The sequence below is a fragment of the Gossypium hirsutum genome, chromosome D03 (genome assembly GCF_007990345.1).
Source record: "Gossypium hirsutum isolate 1008001.06 chromosome D03, Gossypium_hirsutum_v2.1, whole genome shotgun sequence".
Taxonomy (NCBI): domain Eukaryota; kingdom Viridiplantae; phylum Streptophyta; class Magnoliopsida; order Malvales; family Malvaceae; genus Gossypium; species Gossypium hirsutum.
Window position 1 is genome coordinate 33,683,649 of NC_053439.1, and position 17,449 is coordinate 33,701,097.

General features: G+C 35.1%; 1 protein-coding gene and 1 pseudogene across 1 annotated transcript; one reads left to right on the forward strand and one right to left on the reverse strand.

Annotated features, from left to right (window-relative positions):
- Window positions 1–3,198: 3,198 nt before the first annotated feature.
- Window positions 3,199–7,299, forward strand: LOC107950757 (endoglucanase 6). The gene is made up of 8 exons (XM_016885709.2): window positions 3,199–4,116; window positions 4,206–4,418; window positions 4,554–4,754; window positions 5,204–5,293; window positions 5,431–5,595; window positions 5,680–6,313; window positions 6,398–6,472; window positions 6,550–7,299. The coding sequence occupies exons 1-8, from the start codon at window positions 3,919–3,921 to the stop codon at window positions 6,846–6,848; spliced, it is 1,875 nt and encodes a 624-aa protein (XP_016741198.2). The 5' UTR covers window positions 3,199–3,918; the 3' UTR covers window positions 6,849–7,299.
- LOC107950084 (protein phosphatase 2C 51-like) lies at window positions 7,072–8,728 on the reverse strand (annotated as a pseudogene).
- Between the last annotated feature and the right edge of the window lie 8,721 nt (window positions 8,729–17,449).

Genomic DNA, 17,449 nt, shown 5'->3' on the forward strand with positions numbered 1-17,449 from the left:
TATAGTAGGGGCGGATTGCATTATGTTTGTTTTACTAAAAAATAGGTAAATTAATCATTATACGTTAAATCAAACAGTAAATTGATCATTCTGTGAAAAATTTGATTCATTTTAATTGTTAAAAACTAATCATTATACGTTAGTATAAGATACATGTGTTATACCATGTGTAATTATTTAGTTATTTTGTTGGCTACGTCGATTTTTAACAGTAGAAATAAATGAAAATTTTAATTTAAAATATAAATTTACTCTTGATTTAATGTATAATGATTAATTCACTTATTTTTTAAGTAAAAAATAAAATATAGTGTAGAAACATCTATAATACTTTTACCACTACAATGGAAATCTTGCCATTTACACTTTAGGTGGTTAGGTTGCAAACAGTGCCAAAATTAAACATGGTCTGCAACTTTGGTTGTCCATTAATGCTAAACTTTTCTAGTTTATCATGGCTATTCTTTTTTGTGTGTTCAGTTATTATTATTATTTTCTTAAGATCTACTAGAATATCTATATTAAAATATTTTTACATATTTAAATTAATTATATTATTACGATAATATTTTTATCTTTTTTATTATTTAAAAAAGTAATAAAAAAGTTATAAACATTAATATTTGAAATCGTATTATTAGTGTCTATAAAATATTTTCTTTATTATTTAAACCAAAAATTTTATTTAAACAGTATTATACAATCTAATGTTTTTACACAAATTGTTTCACCTGTATAATTTATTTATATTGATAACGTTATTGATTAAGTTATAATTATAAATCAAATCGGTACCAACTAAAAGAAAATGGCAATACCATGATCATTAGCGAATATAAGTGGCAAGTGAGAGCCACTATCCCCTTAGCTTTTTAAAAATTTACATAGTACCCCCTTTATTACATTAAATCCCCTAAAAATTTAAATTTTGCATTCAAAATAAAAAAAATCACCAACAGCTTTTAAAGTTTACCCTTAAGTCTATTTTTGGGATGGAATTTGTGGCGTCAACCAATAGGGTTTATCGTTTTTCTAATTTCTTCTCTAGCAGAATGTGAGAGATTACCTTTTGATTTACCAGAAGCGGAGGAAGAATTAGTAGCAGGGTATCAAACCGAATATTCAGGTATCAAATTTGGTTTATTTTACGTTGCTTCCTATCTAAATCTATTACTTTCTTCGTTATTTGTAACAGTTCTTTACTGGGGGTTGGAATATTCCCATTCCGTACGTATTCGTCCCGTATTTCTAGATCCGTCACTGACCATGATAGACAATTGAAATGCATTTAATATTCTTAATTTAATGTATTTAGCTATTTAAATTTTCTTTTACTCACAATTAAAACTTATTTGTTTTCCTTTTAAAAAAAAGTTTTTTTTTGTTAATTCAAAACACACATCTAATTTTAAATGTATAGTTTCCACACACATAATAAAATTTTTAGTATATTATTAATTATTTTAAAAAATAATATATTATTATATTTCTTAAAAATATTAATTTAATTATTTTAGAAACAATTCTTGAGCAATTTTATGGATAAAAAACAAAATTGTTGAGTGATCTTAAAAACAATAGACGTACGTGGAATTAATTGTGAAACATGACTAGTTTGAGCAGAATTATTATTTAATTATAAAAAAAGAAATGGAGAAACAAATAGATATGATTTGTTTGAAGTAATAAAATAGCAGTAATTCAAAAATTGGATTCAAATTGGGCGTCATATTTTAATCAGAAACATGCAAATTAATGGGCACTGCAAACCGTGAGTTGCCTGGAAGATTCGTGACCGATCCAGATGACTCCCAGATTTTGTGGCAATGAAGGAAATGTTGCACTGTAAATTGACAGCGGGGTTCATCCCACAATATGAAGAGCAATAATTTTGAGTTTTCCTCTTAATCTCAAACTTCATGTGATGTTTGTTTAAATATAATCAATGGTGAATCCAAACTATAGTTCCGACTCCCCAAAATATTTATGATCCATTTTTGATATCTTTAAAGTAATTTTCTAGTTCTGCTCTGATTGATTTTTTTCATGTTTTTTTTTATTCTTCAGATTTATTCGTGTCTAATTATCACAACAATGTTCAAAGTTTGAACTTACATTCTCTTAATTCTTTTACTTTCTTTTTTGTAAAGAAAATAAACCTAAGATTAACTTAGGAGTAGTTACAAGTCCTCACTTCCTTCTTTGTCGGCGGCTACAAGGCATGAGAGGTGGCTAGCCTTCTGCGAATCTGAAATGTGCAGCTTAGCCAAAGCATCAAGTGTTCCATTGACACATCAGGCAACATGGCTTATAACGATTTATTCTATGATTCTGATGTATTAGTTAAATAATTAAATTACATATTCAATGTTATTTATGGTGATAATAACTTTTTTTATTGTTTCAAATATTTATAAGAAGATGAGACAGGGCGATGTCGGTAAATGGAGTAAAATTTTAGGTATCGTATTATATAATTTATTTTGCACGTGTTACATTGTACAAATTTTCGTTAATGCTTTTAACACCTTCATCCCACCATCCTAGTTTTAAAACCTGAATCCCTTTTAGCTGGACTAAAAATAATGGCTTTTGGTTCATTTTCTTTTGCTTCATCATCCAACCTTCTTCAATAAATGGCATGCATTAAATATATAAGAAATTTATCTGGAGTACCGTTTTTATAATTTTAAAGGTCACAATGTTATATTTAGAGTATGATAAAAATAAATTAAATTGCTTATAAAATTAGAATAATCAGCATACAAAATATTAACCTTATATTTATTTAAATATTAAGTTACTCGTTTAAGTTCAAAAGCTTACTTGAATTTATAAGAATTTACATAAAAATATTAGTCCAAAAAAATGAGCTTAAATAAAAATTAGACTCATTAAAAATATGGGTTGAAATTTTAAGATTTTTTTTAAATTTATAGTATATTATGTAATTTATCATAAATAAAAATTAAATATATAATGATATATTGTAAATATTAAAAAATTGTATGTTAAATTTAATAAATAAAAACTTATAAATATAAAATAGTAACTTGGGTTGAACTGAATTTAAAAAATCATAAAATCTATTAATATTATATATAAATCAGGCAAGGGACATCACTTTTAGGTCTTAGTTGTAAAACTTTTACCTAATAACATAGACCTGAAATGCCGAACCCAATTATTTGCAAAGCCGAAATTGTCCAATATTTGTAGCCACAAGTTTGTGCAGTGCAGGTTTTGGTAGCAAAATGAGACATGTTTTTCTGACCGATTTCTGGGGTATTACGGACATTCAAAATCTTGAAACCTTCGGCTCCCAGAGCCCTGCGTTTTTTTTTTCTCGTACCTGTTTGGTTTGGCAAATGAGAACTCAGTCTAATCAAAATCAAAACATCACCTTTAGATTTTGTACGTAATAATATTTTCAACATCAGCTGCTATTTTTTTCACCCTAAAATACCATTAAAATCCACACCGACTCTTCCCAGTAAAGAGCCAGAGACACCCACATGATCCTGTTCTTTTCTTTTATCAGCCGTTTTCCTCTCCTCCAAAATGGCAAAATTAATTTTATTATGAAATAAAATTAAATAAATATTGCATTTATTGATCCCTGCCTATTTCTAGCCTCTCGGTTGCTTCCTTCCTTTTGCAATATATAGAGGCTTCAGCTCCTCTTCCATTTCCCATTCTCACTGCTCTCTCTTCCTCTCTATCTCCCTCTTGTTGGTGGGTTCATCAGGAATTTTAAACTGATAAAATTCTACCCACATTGTGTGTTTAATCCAAAATGGGGTCCTCTTATTAGTTTTAGAAAGTTGAAGGAAATCCCATTTTTGCAGTAAAGAAACAGATTTGTTTTTCACTCTCTTGAAATTTGATTTTTAGTGTCTTTCTGATTACTGTGAATACATGGAGAAATCAATGTCAATGGCTCCTCTGCTTTTAATGGTACTCTGTCTTCCTTTTGCATTGGGTTGGCATGACTATAACCAAGCTCTAAGTAAGAGCATACTCTTCTTTGAAGCTCAGAGATCTGGTTATCTTCCTCATAACCAGAGAGTCACATGGCGAGCTAATTCCGGCTTGAATGACGGCAAAGCCAGTGGGGTAAGCTAAACTTGCACTCCCACTCCCACAGTCCCACTTTTTTTTTTTTGAGAATTATGGGGTTGTAATTTGATTGTGAAATTTAACAGGTGGATCTGGTAGGAGGGTACTATGATGCAGGGGACAATGTGAAGTTTGGTCTTCCAATGGCATTCACCATAACAATGATGTCCTGGAGTATAATAGAGTACGGCAAACCAATGGCTGCAAATGGAGAGCTCGGCCATGCCATGGAAGCCGTCAAGTGGGGTACTGACTATCTTATCAAAGCCCACCCGGAACCTTATGTCCTTTACGGAGAGGTATATATATATTTAAATGCACTATTATTTTTTGTCACTAATATGTCCAGATCTTTTTCAAATCACCAACTCGACAGCAACATTGTAAGGCTAAGATCCATTTCCTATCAACTTATTCTGTTTTTTCTTTTTTAGGTGGGAGATGGAAACACTGACCATTACTGTTGGCAAAGACCCGAAGACATGACAACCGACCGTCATGCTTACAGGATTGACCCGAGCAACCCCGGGTCGGATCTTGCCGGTGAAACTGCAGCTGCCATGGCTGCCGCTTCAATCGTCTTCCGCCGCTCCAACCCTGCATATTCCAGCGAGCTTCTTCACCACGCTTATCAGGTATTATTTTCCTACTCCCTTTAGCTTACAATTACAGTTCACGATAAAATATTTATTTATAAATGAAATTAAAAAATTGTTTTTTTTTTAATTTTAGAATTTATTTATTTATTTTGGTGGTAACTGTTCAAGTTCCTTTTTCCCCAAAAACCTGTTTAACTTTTTGTCTCGTCGTTAAAGGAAACGTTGTCGTTTAAGGTAGTTGTAAACTTTTTCGGCGTATAAATCGGATCATGGCGCCCTTGCACTAGTTGTCTTATGACCGTGCAGATCTATTGTACTAGTAAATCTCAACCGTTCATTGTACCGTAAAGGTCTCAATTTAATTTTTCGTTTCTCATGTACTAACACTATGTCGACGGTCCAAATTAAGCTCGCACATCCCAAAATTGCCCTTCCTTCTTTCCACATATTACATACACATTTTGATATTTGGTTTCTGTTTTCAGCTATTCGATTTTGCTGATAAGTACAAAGGCAAATACGACAGCAGCATCACAGTTGCCCAAAAATACTACCGATCCGTCAGCGGCTACAATGTAAGCTTCTTCTTCTTCTTCTTCTTCTTCTTCTTTTTAAAAAATGAAAAGAAATTGTTAAACAAACTATTTGATCCATGTTACTGCAAAATGGGATGCTCATTTTTATTGATTTTGGGATTTGAAATTTTGTATAGGACGAGTTGTTGTGGGCTGCTGCATGGCTGTACCAAGCTAGTAACAATCAGTACTACTTGAACTATCTTGGAAAGAATGGTGACTCAATGGGCGGAACCGGCTGGGCCATGACTGAGTTTGGTTGGGACGTTAAGTACGCTGGGGTTCAGACCCTTGTCGCCAAGGTATATTCGTTGTCTTTATCAACAAGTAATTATTGTTTATGCTACAATTACTAAGTGGTAATAATGTTCTTGGTTAACCTGCAGTTCTTAATGCAAGGCAAAGCTGGTATGCATGCACCAGTATTTGAAAGGTACCATCAGAAGGCAGAGCATTTCATGTGTTCATTGATTGGAAAGGGTACTCGTAATGTTCAGAAGACTCCCGGTGGTTTGATGTTTCGACAGAGATGGAACAATATGCAGTTCGTGACTAGCGCGTCGTTCTTAGCCACCGTCTACTCTGACTATCTTGTTTCCTCTAGAGGAACTTTGAGGTGTGCTGCTGGCAATGTTGCACCAACCCAACTTCTTTCTTTTGCTAAATCTCAGGTGGATTACCTTCTTGGAGACAATCCAAGGGGTACAAGTTACATGGTTGGTTATGGGAACAATTTCCCTCGACAAGTTCATCACCGTGGTTCTTCGATTGTTTCCATCAAGGTTGACTCTAAATTCATAGCCTGCCGACAAGGTTATGCAGCTTGGTATACAAGGAAAGCAAGTGATCCTAATGTCCTCACCGGTGCTGTGGTTGGAGGGCCTGACGCCTATGATAACTTCGCTGATGAAAGGGACAATTATGAACAAACCGAGCCAGCTACCTACAACAATGCTCCTCTTTTTGGCATACTAGCTAGGCTCGGGAGTGGTCATTCTGGTTATAACCAGTTGCTTCCCGGTATATACAACTTATATCTCCATTATGTTTTATGGTTTTAACTTTTTGCAATCATGATGATCATGGCTTTGCCTATTAATGCAGAGGCTGTCCCAGTTCCTAAACCAGTAGCTGCTAAACCGAAGGCAGAGCCAAAAGCCAAATCGACTCTAAATCCTGGTACATGTTTCGTTTGATGAACATACTCGTAATCGATATTGAATCATGAAATCTAATTTGGGAATTCTGTTTTGCAGCCACAACTTCTAGTCCAATTTTCATACAGCAAAAGATGGCAACTTCTTGGAATGAAAAAGGAAGAACTTATTACAGATATTCCATAGTAATGACCAACACGTCTTCCAAGACACTAAAGGATCTAAAGCTGTCTATATCAAAGCTTTATGGTCCAATATGGGGTCTCACTAAATCTGGCAATTCTTATGGTTTCCCAACATATCTCAACTCTTTACCTGCAGGGAAGAGTCTCGAGTTTGTATACATCCATGCTGCTTCTCCAGCTGATGTCTCAGTTTCAAGCTACAACTTGGCTTAACAACAGAAGAAAATTGCTACAACTTGGTGTAAGATTTGTGCAGCTATACAGAATGCAGTCCAGGGGAAAAGAAAATGGTTATTTTTCATTTTCTTGTTTAAGGGGTTTCAAGTACTTGTTGATTTTAGGTAAAATAACAGCCGAAGATGGGAAGAGAAAGGAGTGAATAGATATTTTTAAAAAAGGGAATGCTCATCCTCTTTCTCTTTTACTTCATTTGTTATTTTATATATATGTAAGAGACAAGATTAAGAAGTTAGCTAAATGACTTCTCATACAGATTGCAAGGAGTCTTGTTTTTTTTATATGTACTTCAGAGCAGCTGATTTCCTTTGTTTTTTATTTTTATTTTTATTTTTTATTATCCTTTTTGGAGTTATAATGTTGCTAGCTTTTGTAGCATTTTGTATTTCCAATATAAATATAGTTTGTACAACAATGTTTTGTTTCACTTCTACTGTTCAAGTTTCAATTGAGTTGTGACAAGAATTACATGGCTATGCTACCATGAAAGAGAGAAATAAAAAACAGTTATCATTTAAGCATCAAGAAGTTTACAGTACTGGATCTTTTAATTTATTAAAATTGCTCTCTCCCTTAGAATCAAACAGAAAAATATTTACTGCTTTTGTAGAACAAACATTATATGTTAACCCGTTACCCCTCTGGGATATTAATATTACAACTTGAAAACAAAGTGAAACATATATAAAAAAGAGGGAATATAGAAGAGTGATTTCAAGCTTTCAACTCAACTACGATGACATTGATATTGTCAGTGCTCCCTCGAGCCACTGCTAACTTAGCTAGCATGGCTGCCGCCTCTGCCGCATGATTTCCACTACATCCGTCCTTGTGTTCTGAAAATGTTATCTTTATATGTCCATCTAAATATCTTTTCACAACTTCGCATGCAAGTTCATTCGAAACTACATCCATAAACCATCACTGGCTAATATAACAAAGGTGTCGGATTTTGTTCGTTCAATCACAGACACCTCTGGTTTGGAGATTACATACGGTTTCAAATATCGATCTCCTGAATCAGATTAAACACCATTTCATTATCAAATGATTTTTACCTATATAAGAAGGGATCAAGTATGGAGTTTTAGACAATACCTATAGATCTTGAAGTGGCAAGACCTCCTAAGATACGATTGCCATTAATGTTTATGACCCTTCCTCCAGCTACTTCCACTCGTTCCCATTCATCGGGTCTGTCAGGTGTTAGAACCAAAACCATGAAAGGCGTTTATTACAATTTACAATATTAATATCCAAGTTCCAACATGTACGTGTTCTTTGTTATGAATGGAGAAAATCACCTTATGATCATGGGACAAAGCTACGGCGGTGCCGGCACGACAGAGAACAGCTCTCGAGTCACCGCAATTTGCGACCACTACTTCTTCCCTGCTTACCAACACCACCACCGCCGTTGATCCCATCGTTTCCATGACCTCATCGACTGCAGTCGTTGTCCCACACTCAACACCGGTGACCTCCTCATCCATCTTCTCGAAACAAGTTGACATCACCTTCTCCCATCCTACTCCCTTTCCTCCACCACCACCACCACGTGTCCTTTCCTGCACCTCCTTTACCACCAACCGGTGCATCCTGTCACGGAAAGCGTTAGCGAGTCCTGCTCCACCATGATCGTAGTACACAGCGAAAAAATCATACCTTTGTATCACTTCAATCGCCACCTTCACCGCGTCTTCCATCTCTCTTCACCGTCTGATTACCGATATAAACCCATGTGACAGGCATGTGACACTCTCCCCTTTATCTCCTTTCTTGTCTCTCTTCTGTTCTTCTTCAGACAGTTCTATAAACCCCCCAGAATTTAACTCTTTGAGACCCCTTTTTTCTTGTTAACATTTCCCTCCATCATCACTTCAGAACCAATCACTCTTTTTGCCTTGTAACCCCCCATTAATTACATCTCAATATCCTTTTTTTGATCGTTCGTTGACAAGCCAGTTTTGGCAATGATATTTTTCTTCACTTCATATAAATTTTAATGCGGGAAACATGGAGGGCAGTAAGAAGAAACGATATTGAGCGTTGGATTAATGGCAACTCAATCCGATGAATGCCACGAGTTTCGAAACTTGGCTCAGGATGTTCTAAAAGAAGACATGGCAGCTAACTAGGAATCCAGGTGGCTTATGTATATATAGATAAGAGTTTGTATATTGAAAACATTTTCGGCGGTAGGAATTGAGCCGCTGGTTTCTTTCCATACATTCCTTGTTAATAGACAACGTGGGTTGGGGTCATTGTACTTTGCCGCTTCCAATTTTTATATATTTATAATATTTTTTAGATTAAATGAAGTTTTTGTTATCTAATTTCGATATTTCAGTTCTTCATGAGGATATTTTTTAAAGTCATACATAACCCTGTTTTTAAAAACCACACACAGTTTAACTCAAAAACAGTTAGATTATGGACATTGTTTTGAGACAAATGTCAAAGCTTATGACATAGAGACTTTTCTTTGAATATGGTCTGCTGGATAGTCGAGAAGTCGGCTGTTCTGATACATTCGAGCCGCCGCAATTTATTTTTAGTTATCGACTACTATGCAATAGATTCCAAGGGCAAGTAGCTAAGTTTGTTGACCTAATTTGCATCGAAACTCGATCACCTTTGCATGAAAATACACCCAAATTAACATGCACAATTTGCATGTTTGTTAGGTCATATGAAAGTGAAGAGTGTGTTTACCGTCGTCCTTTTGTTTGAATGGCTTTTGCAAATTTGAAGTGACTATATATATATCCGTCGCTTTGTTACAATGGCTTTTGCTAAATTTGAAGTTTACTTGTTGGAATTGTTGTCCATGATATAAAATATCTGAAACATTTGTTGAATATATATTCAAGTAGGAAATATCATTTATGAGCCTCTTTCAAGACAGCTAGATAGAATGCTGAACAAGTGGTACGTACGAAATATCAAACTTGATTGCTCTTGTTTTACAACAGAGGAGATAATAAGTCAACCATAATCTCTATGAATGGAAACAAGGCCCCTAGCCTTGATGCATACCCAACTAGATTCTTCCTAGCCTCCTATAGCATTGTTGGAGGAGATGTAGTGAAATCATTCAATGTTTTTTTGCCATTGGAAATATGTTAGCCTCCTCCAATAAAACAATCAAATGTCTACCCAGCCTTATCTCCAATAGCCAAAGTGTTTTAATGGAAGGAACTTGTGGATAATTTGCTACTGGCTTAGGAGTTGGTTCATGGATGTACCTTAGTGTTAAAGTATAAGAATACGTTAGGTTGTTATTAATCTATTATACAGATTGGCATATTATTAGTAGATTGGTTAGCAACAATTAGTCACACTCAAGTATATAAGTCATATTCCTGTACTAATCCAAGCAAGTTAATAATATAAGAATATCCAATCATTCATTCTATATTCCAAATTACTCTTTGTTATTCAATTTCATACAGTTACTAACATGGTATCAGTTGCTTGATTTCATGGAGGTCTTTCCCGCTATCGATCCATGGCCAATTTCGCTGATTCAACTGCTGCTGATCGTGGCAGTCCCTCGTTCTCCGGCTCTCGTTTGGTTTAGACATTTCCTCGTCATGATACAGTGAAGTTGGATGAAGGAAATTTTGTGCAATGGCAACATCATATCTGATTAATAATTAAAGGATATGAATTGCTAGGATTTTTAGAAGAGACGTTACCTGCTCCGCCTCAATTTGCCTCTTCTCCATATGGAGTTTTAACTCCGAATCTCGATGCCTCTCTATTTGTTCAGCAAGATAAGCTTCTTGCTTCTTGGTTACTTTCCAAGATTAGCTCTTCTTTGTTATCTTATTTTACAGCTGCAAAACCGACGTGCGAGGTTTGGAGCACTGTGAATCGCCTCTTTGTCGTTGCCACTGGAGCAAAGTTATCATGTATAAAGTACCAACACTCCATCAAGAGAGGGGTAATGTCTGTCAAAGAATATGTTGCTAAAATATAGAATACCTGCGCGTTGCTCGAGGCGTCTGGATCTGGGATATCTAGGGGTGTGCATTCAGTTAATCGACCCGAAATAACTATAACCGAATTAACCGACCTTCTAAAATTTTTAACCATTAACCGAACCGAAATTTTTTCGGTTAATTAGGTCGGTTAACCGAATTAACCAAAAATAGTATGGTTTTTATTTTTGGTTAAAAATTAACCGAATTAATCGAATTAACCGGATTACCCAAATTACCCGAATTACCCGAATTGAATCACTAAATAATTAAAAATATTACATAAGTCTTTGAATCACTACATAATTAAACATAATTCTTGAAATTAAGACATAGTTGAAATGTAAGTCTTTAATATTCTCCATTTATATCTATTTCTTCTCTTCAAAAAATCTCCATTTGCATTAAACCTAAAAACAAAATGTGTAATTGGGTAGATACTTAAGAAATGTGTAATTGGGTAGATATTTAAGAGTTAGACTTTAGTTTTATTTTTATTGGGTTGGTAATTGGGTAGACTTTAGTTTTAGTTTTATTGGGTTGGGTAATTGGGTTGGGTTGGATAATTTTATTTATTAATTTTTTCGGTTAGGTTAACCGACCGGTTTCGAACCAAATTAACCGTTAACTGAAAAATCATAAAAAAAATTAATCGACCCCTGACCCAAAAAATTTGGTTAACCGACCGATTAACGGAATTTGATCGCTTAACTAAAATTTTTCGGTTTTACCTGAATTATGCACACCCCTAGTGATATCGGAGGCAAAGAAGGTGGAGATCATCCTTGCAGGCCTCTCGTCAGGCTATGATGTCGTTCTAACCTTGGCTTCATTCTCGACTGAAACCCTTCATCTACAGAAGCTTATTGATGTGCTTCTGGAGTTTGAGAGTCGTCAAGCTCACGTGGTGACCGATGTGCCCTTTCATGTGCATCTAGTGCAGGCCGCTCTGGCGACACCGGTGGTGGACTCCGTGCGTGGTGGCCGTCCATCTTCTACTGCTTGTGGGCGTGATTTTTGGACTCGAATTTAGTGCCAAATCTGCAGTAGATATGGACATATGGTGCAACGGTGTTATTGTAGGTTTGATTGTGACAACAGTGGCTTCCCTGAATATAAGGATTTTTTTAATTTGGTTGTCTCTGACTTATGGAGACTGACGTCGGTTGTATGTGGTAATAATCTGTCTTATGTTTCGATCATTGACATGTGTAGCCGGTTTACTTAGATTTATCTCATTCAACGTAAGTCTTAGGCAGTTGAGTGTTTTCTTCAGTTTCATAAGATAGTCAAAACTTAGTTTGAAAAAGATATTAAAAGCTTTCAAAGTGATTGGGGTGGTGAGTATCGTGCATTCACATCGGTTCTAGCTGGTCTTGGGATACTTCACCATGTATCCTGCCCACATACGTTTGAGCAGAACGGCGTTGCTGAGCGAAAATAGAGACATATTGTTGAGACTGGCCTTACTCTTTTAACCCAAGCCAATCTATCCATGGATTACTAGGGTTATGCTTTTTGTAGTGCCGTTCATCTCATAAATCGACTACCTACTCTAGTTGTGAAAGGTTAGTCTTCCTATCAGATTCTTCATGGTTGTGAGCCTACATATGATCATTTAAGGGTGTTTGGGTGCTGTTGTTTCCCGTATATGTATCCGTTTACACATCACAAGTTGGATTTTCGTTCTCAGCTACGTACATTTTTGGGGATTTTCATTCCTAGCTATGCACATTTTTAGGATATAGTTCCCAACATAAAGGCTATCACTGCCTCACACCAGATGGTAAGGTAATTATTTCTCGTCATGTTGTTTTTTATGAACGTCGATTCTTGTTTTCGTCGCCTACCATGGACACCGTTATGCCTAGTCCGTGTGTCTCCACATATGTTTCTCTTGTTCAATCTATTGCCTCCCGCCCTGCTGTAATGATCGAGAGACCTACTGTTGTTTCACCTATTCCTCTTCACTGTAGTTCCATACAGTGTACACCAGGTGATTCATCGGTCGAGTTAAGGTCTGCTCGTAAGAAGCATAGTTCCTTCGGCTCCTTCATCTATTCCACCGTAGAATACTCATATTATGATTACTAGATTTAAGACCGAGATTTTTAAACCCAAGGCTTTCTCTGTTGAAGCCATTGGCTATGAACCACACACGATTAAGGAAGCGCTTGTTGATCCAGAGTGGAGACTAGCAGTCCAAGCTGAGTTTGATGCTCTAATGGCTAACTCCACTTGGGAACTTGTTTCTCTACCTTATGGTCGAAAGGTGATAGGGTGTAAATGGCTCTTCAAGGTAAAGAAAAATTCTGATGGGACTATTGCTTGACGAAGGACTCGATTGGTAGCAAAAGGGTGTTTGCAGGTCCTCGAGTGTGATTTCAAGGAAACGTTTGGTCCAGTGGTCAAACCTACTACTATTCGAACCATATTGTTGGTGGCTGTCTATTGTGGTTGGCAACTTCATCAGGTCAATGTCAACAAAACTTTTTTAAATGGTGACCTCACCGACGAAGTATTCATGCAACTGGTCCGACTGGTGAGCACTTGGTGTATCGTCTGACAAAGGCGTTATACGGATTACGTCAAGCTCTACGGGTCTAGTTTGATAAACTGAAACAGTTTCTTGTTTCTACTGGGTTTCTCGTGTCCAAATCCAATACGTCTCTTTTTGTTCGAGTAACGATCGAGTCTGTCATCTATGTTCTAGTTTATGTGGATGATATTATTGTTACAGGAAGTACAGCTGATAGTATAAATGGTTTTATTCAGCAGTTACATAATAAGTTCTCCCTTAAGGACATGTGAGACCTGCACTACTTCTTAGGCATTGAAATGCCTCAGTCTTCCACTGGGAATCTTCACTTATGCCAGCGTAAGTACATCAGGGATCTACTTGACAGAAGTTCTTTGACTAATGCAAAGAGTGTCGACACACCAATGATCAGTTCGTCCACATTATCTAAAGATGAGGGTGATCGTCCTGTTGATCCTACGAAATATCGAAGCCTTGCTAGTGCACTTCAATTTGTGGTATTAACCTGGCCTGATATTGCTTATGCCGTGTGTAATACCCAATTTTAGCCCGGGCTCACATATGAAACATAATTTTCGAGGATATACAATCTTAGATATGATATGCAATCTTAGATATGATATATGCAATCTTAGATATGATATATACAATCTTAGAAGATATGATTTTGTAATCTTAAAGATTTAATTTGTAGATACCCTTTAATCTTAGCCGTTGATGTAATTGATCTGTACCGTTGGATTTGGGGAGGCTTAGCTATAAATAGAGGCCTCTCCCTTCATTGTCCGAAAAAAAAAGAATTAATAAAAAAGGGAGAACGATTGGCAGTTTTTTAAAGGTGGCTTACTGTTTTTTTTCTTTTTCGATTATTTTTTACTTATTTACGATTTTAAAAAAGGAAGAAGGTGATACCACTGCGAATTTTATTTATTTATTTTATTTAGCTCTAATAAAGTGACGCGTTTCAAAGGATGGAGATATTTTCTCATTCGAGCCCTATGAGTTATTCGCGCCTTTTAATTGGGCCCTTCATTTTTTTTAAATTATGTTGATTTTCAATTTAATCCTTAATCTTTCATTTTAGGTTTTTAGTCTATTTTATTAATTTTGTTATTATTATTTTTATTATTATATTATATATTATTATTATACCTACATATATGTGCTCATATGCATGTTAATATATATACATATATATTTTGAACGTTTTAATATATATACATATTATATACATACTTTATTATTATTTTATTTTCATAGTTTTTTATACATATATATATACACATTTATATTTCATAATATTTATACTTTTGCCCATATTCTATGATTTTTATATGTCTATACATTTTTGTAATATATACACATATTTATACTCCATTCAAAGCTTATTATAAATATTTTCCACGTTTTATATTATAATTATATATTTCATTTTTTTGTAAATGCATGAATATATTTTATATGTATATATTTATATTTTCCTTGTTTTCATAAATGCATTATGTATTTTATATATATAGTTTTATAACCCAAAATTTTATGAGTAAATTATCTTTATGTCTTTTATTCTTCATAATTTCAAATGTATATATATTTTGTACCTTTTTCTCTTTATATTTTTTTGTTTATTTCCTTCATTTGCTTATTGATTTATGTTTTCATTTATATTCATTTGATATTTTACATGTTGTTGTTTATGTACATTAATTTCGTTTATTTCTATACCATTGTTGTATTTATTATTACATTTTATATTTAATGTAGCATCACATCATTTTTTTTTCGATTTTAAAATTTTTAAAATTGAGATAACGCTCGTATTTAGGATTTTCAAGGAAATTGAGCCCTAACGTATTGGGTTCCGATTTTCTTCATTAAATCCAACGATCGAGGGTTGCTCATTAATAAAAAATATATAAAATAAAAAGCTTGTTGTTGGGGAGTTAAATATGTTGTATCCTAACGTATTGGATGTGACGTATTGATTTCTCGAGACAAAGATTTTTTGAAAAAATAATAATAAAGGAAATATTTCAAGTTTGGGATTTTGAGGAATTGTGCCCTAACGTATTGGGCCGCGATTTCTTAAATCTTAAACAAATGAATATTCTTTTAAATTTTTGTTACACAAGTTTTAGACTAATTCATTTTTGAGGAAATTAGAATGTTGTGCCCTAACGCATTGGGTGTGACATTTTCTTTCTTCGAAATGATAAGAGTCTTAATAAGTAACATTTTTAAGTTTTTGCTAAGGATTATATTTTTTAAATTTTCGACATTAAGACACTAATTAATTAACTAGGTACCAATTTTGGGCGTTACAAGGGTGCTAATCCTTCCTCGTACGTAACTGACTCCCGGATCCATTTTTCTAAAACTCGTAGACCAAAGCCGTTTTTTAGGTGATTCAATCACACCTTAATAAAAGATTGATGGCAACTCCCAATTTTCTTTTTTTTTTAAAGTCGACAACCTAAAACTTTTATTTTTTCAAAAAAATGATTTCGACAACTTGGCGACTCCACTGGGGACTTTTAAAAAAAAATAAGAGAGTCGAGTCACAAAGTTGATTAATTTTTGTCTTATAGTCAAAAAAATAAAATTCGTTTTAAAAATCCTCTTGCATTCATGCTTAATTGATTTAAGTACTTTAAATTATCTTGCATTGTACATTACATATACTGGATAATTTTACCCTTTAAGTGGGAGCGAGAAACTAGTCATTCATGAGGTTTTCACCTCCGTGCAGGGTAGTGGACTACTTTCGGGATACATCCATACCTATGTCTTCGTGAGATTTCCATCTTCGTGCAGTCATAGGGAAATGTATTCCCCTGAACCGAACTTGATCCATATGAGCCTATAATGGGTGAGGATTGAGGAATCTGCTGGTTCGGGTACCTTTACCCTAGAAGCCGAACTTCATATAATGAACCTTAGGAATCCGCCCTAGGTAGAACTATACTAAACCCTAGTAGATATTCAACTAGGTATTTCTTGATTATATTTTATGTTTTTATATGATACTGACTTTTTGTGTTTTATTTTGATTGCATGACATGGCATTTCATTTCATCATAAAAGGCGTCAGTCCATATTCAGTTGCTAGATAGAAGCTTATCATGGAAAGAGGGTTTCTTGATAAAGTGCAGGACAATACGGCTGTCCGAACTTGGTCTGAAACAACGCAGCAAGAAAAGGGTGATAGTTTGGTTGATCGGTGCGTGTCGGAATTATGGGACTTTACGCGCATCAGTGTAACTCAAAACAATTTGCAAGAATTAAAGGAGATATGAGATCAGTAGAATGACGAGGTTAGACAGCTATTCTATAACAATTATGGGGATTTGCCTTATTTGCTTGATGTGAAGGTAGACAAGCATTTGTTTCGAGCCCTCGCCCAGTTTTGGAATCCCGCTTACAGTTGTTTCACGTTTGGGAATGTCGATTTGGTGCCTACGATAGAAGAATATTTGGCTTTACTCTGATGTTCAAAGTTTCAAGTGGACACGGTCTACTCGAGAGTGGTAAATGTGCCAACCTTTTTAAAGAAGCTGATAGGTATAACAGGGATGAGTGAGCAGTGGGTTGCTGCACGGATTAAGTAAATGGGGGATAGTAAATGCATTCATTGGAGAAGTTTGAAAGATGCAATTCTAACACATCCAGATGTGAGAAAGAGGTTAGATGTCTTTTCTTTAAGTATATATGGCTTGGTTGTCTTCCCCAAGGCCTTGGGGCATGTGGATGAAGCAGTCGCTGATTTATTCGACCGGCTCGATAAGAAGGTTACACTGATTCCAGCAATTTTGGCAGAAACTTTTAGGTCATTGAGTGCATGCCGAAAGACGGGTGAAGGTAGATTTATTGGATGTGCAGAGCTTCTACTCGCATGGTTTCACAGTCACTTTTGGAAGGTGGATAAAGTTTCGTATCGGGTTTTCTCTGAAAATTATTCACCACTAAAGGAGATAGTCGCTACGCCGAGGAGAGATGACATTTCAGAGGAGAAGTGGATGGCAATTCTTCAAAATCTTCAGGAGGAAGACGTT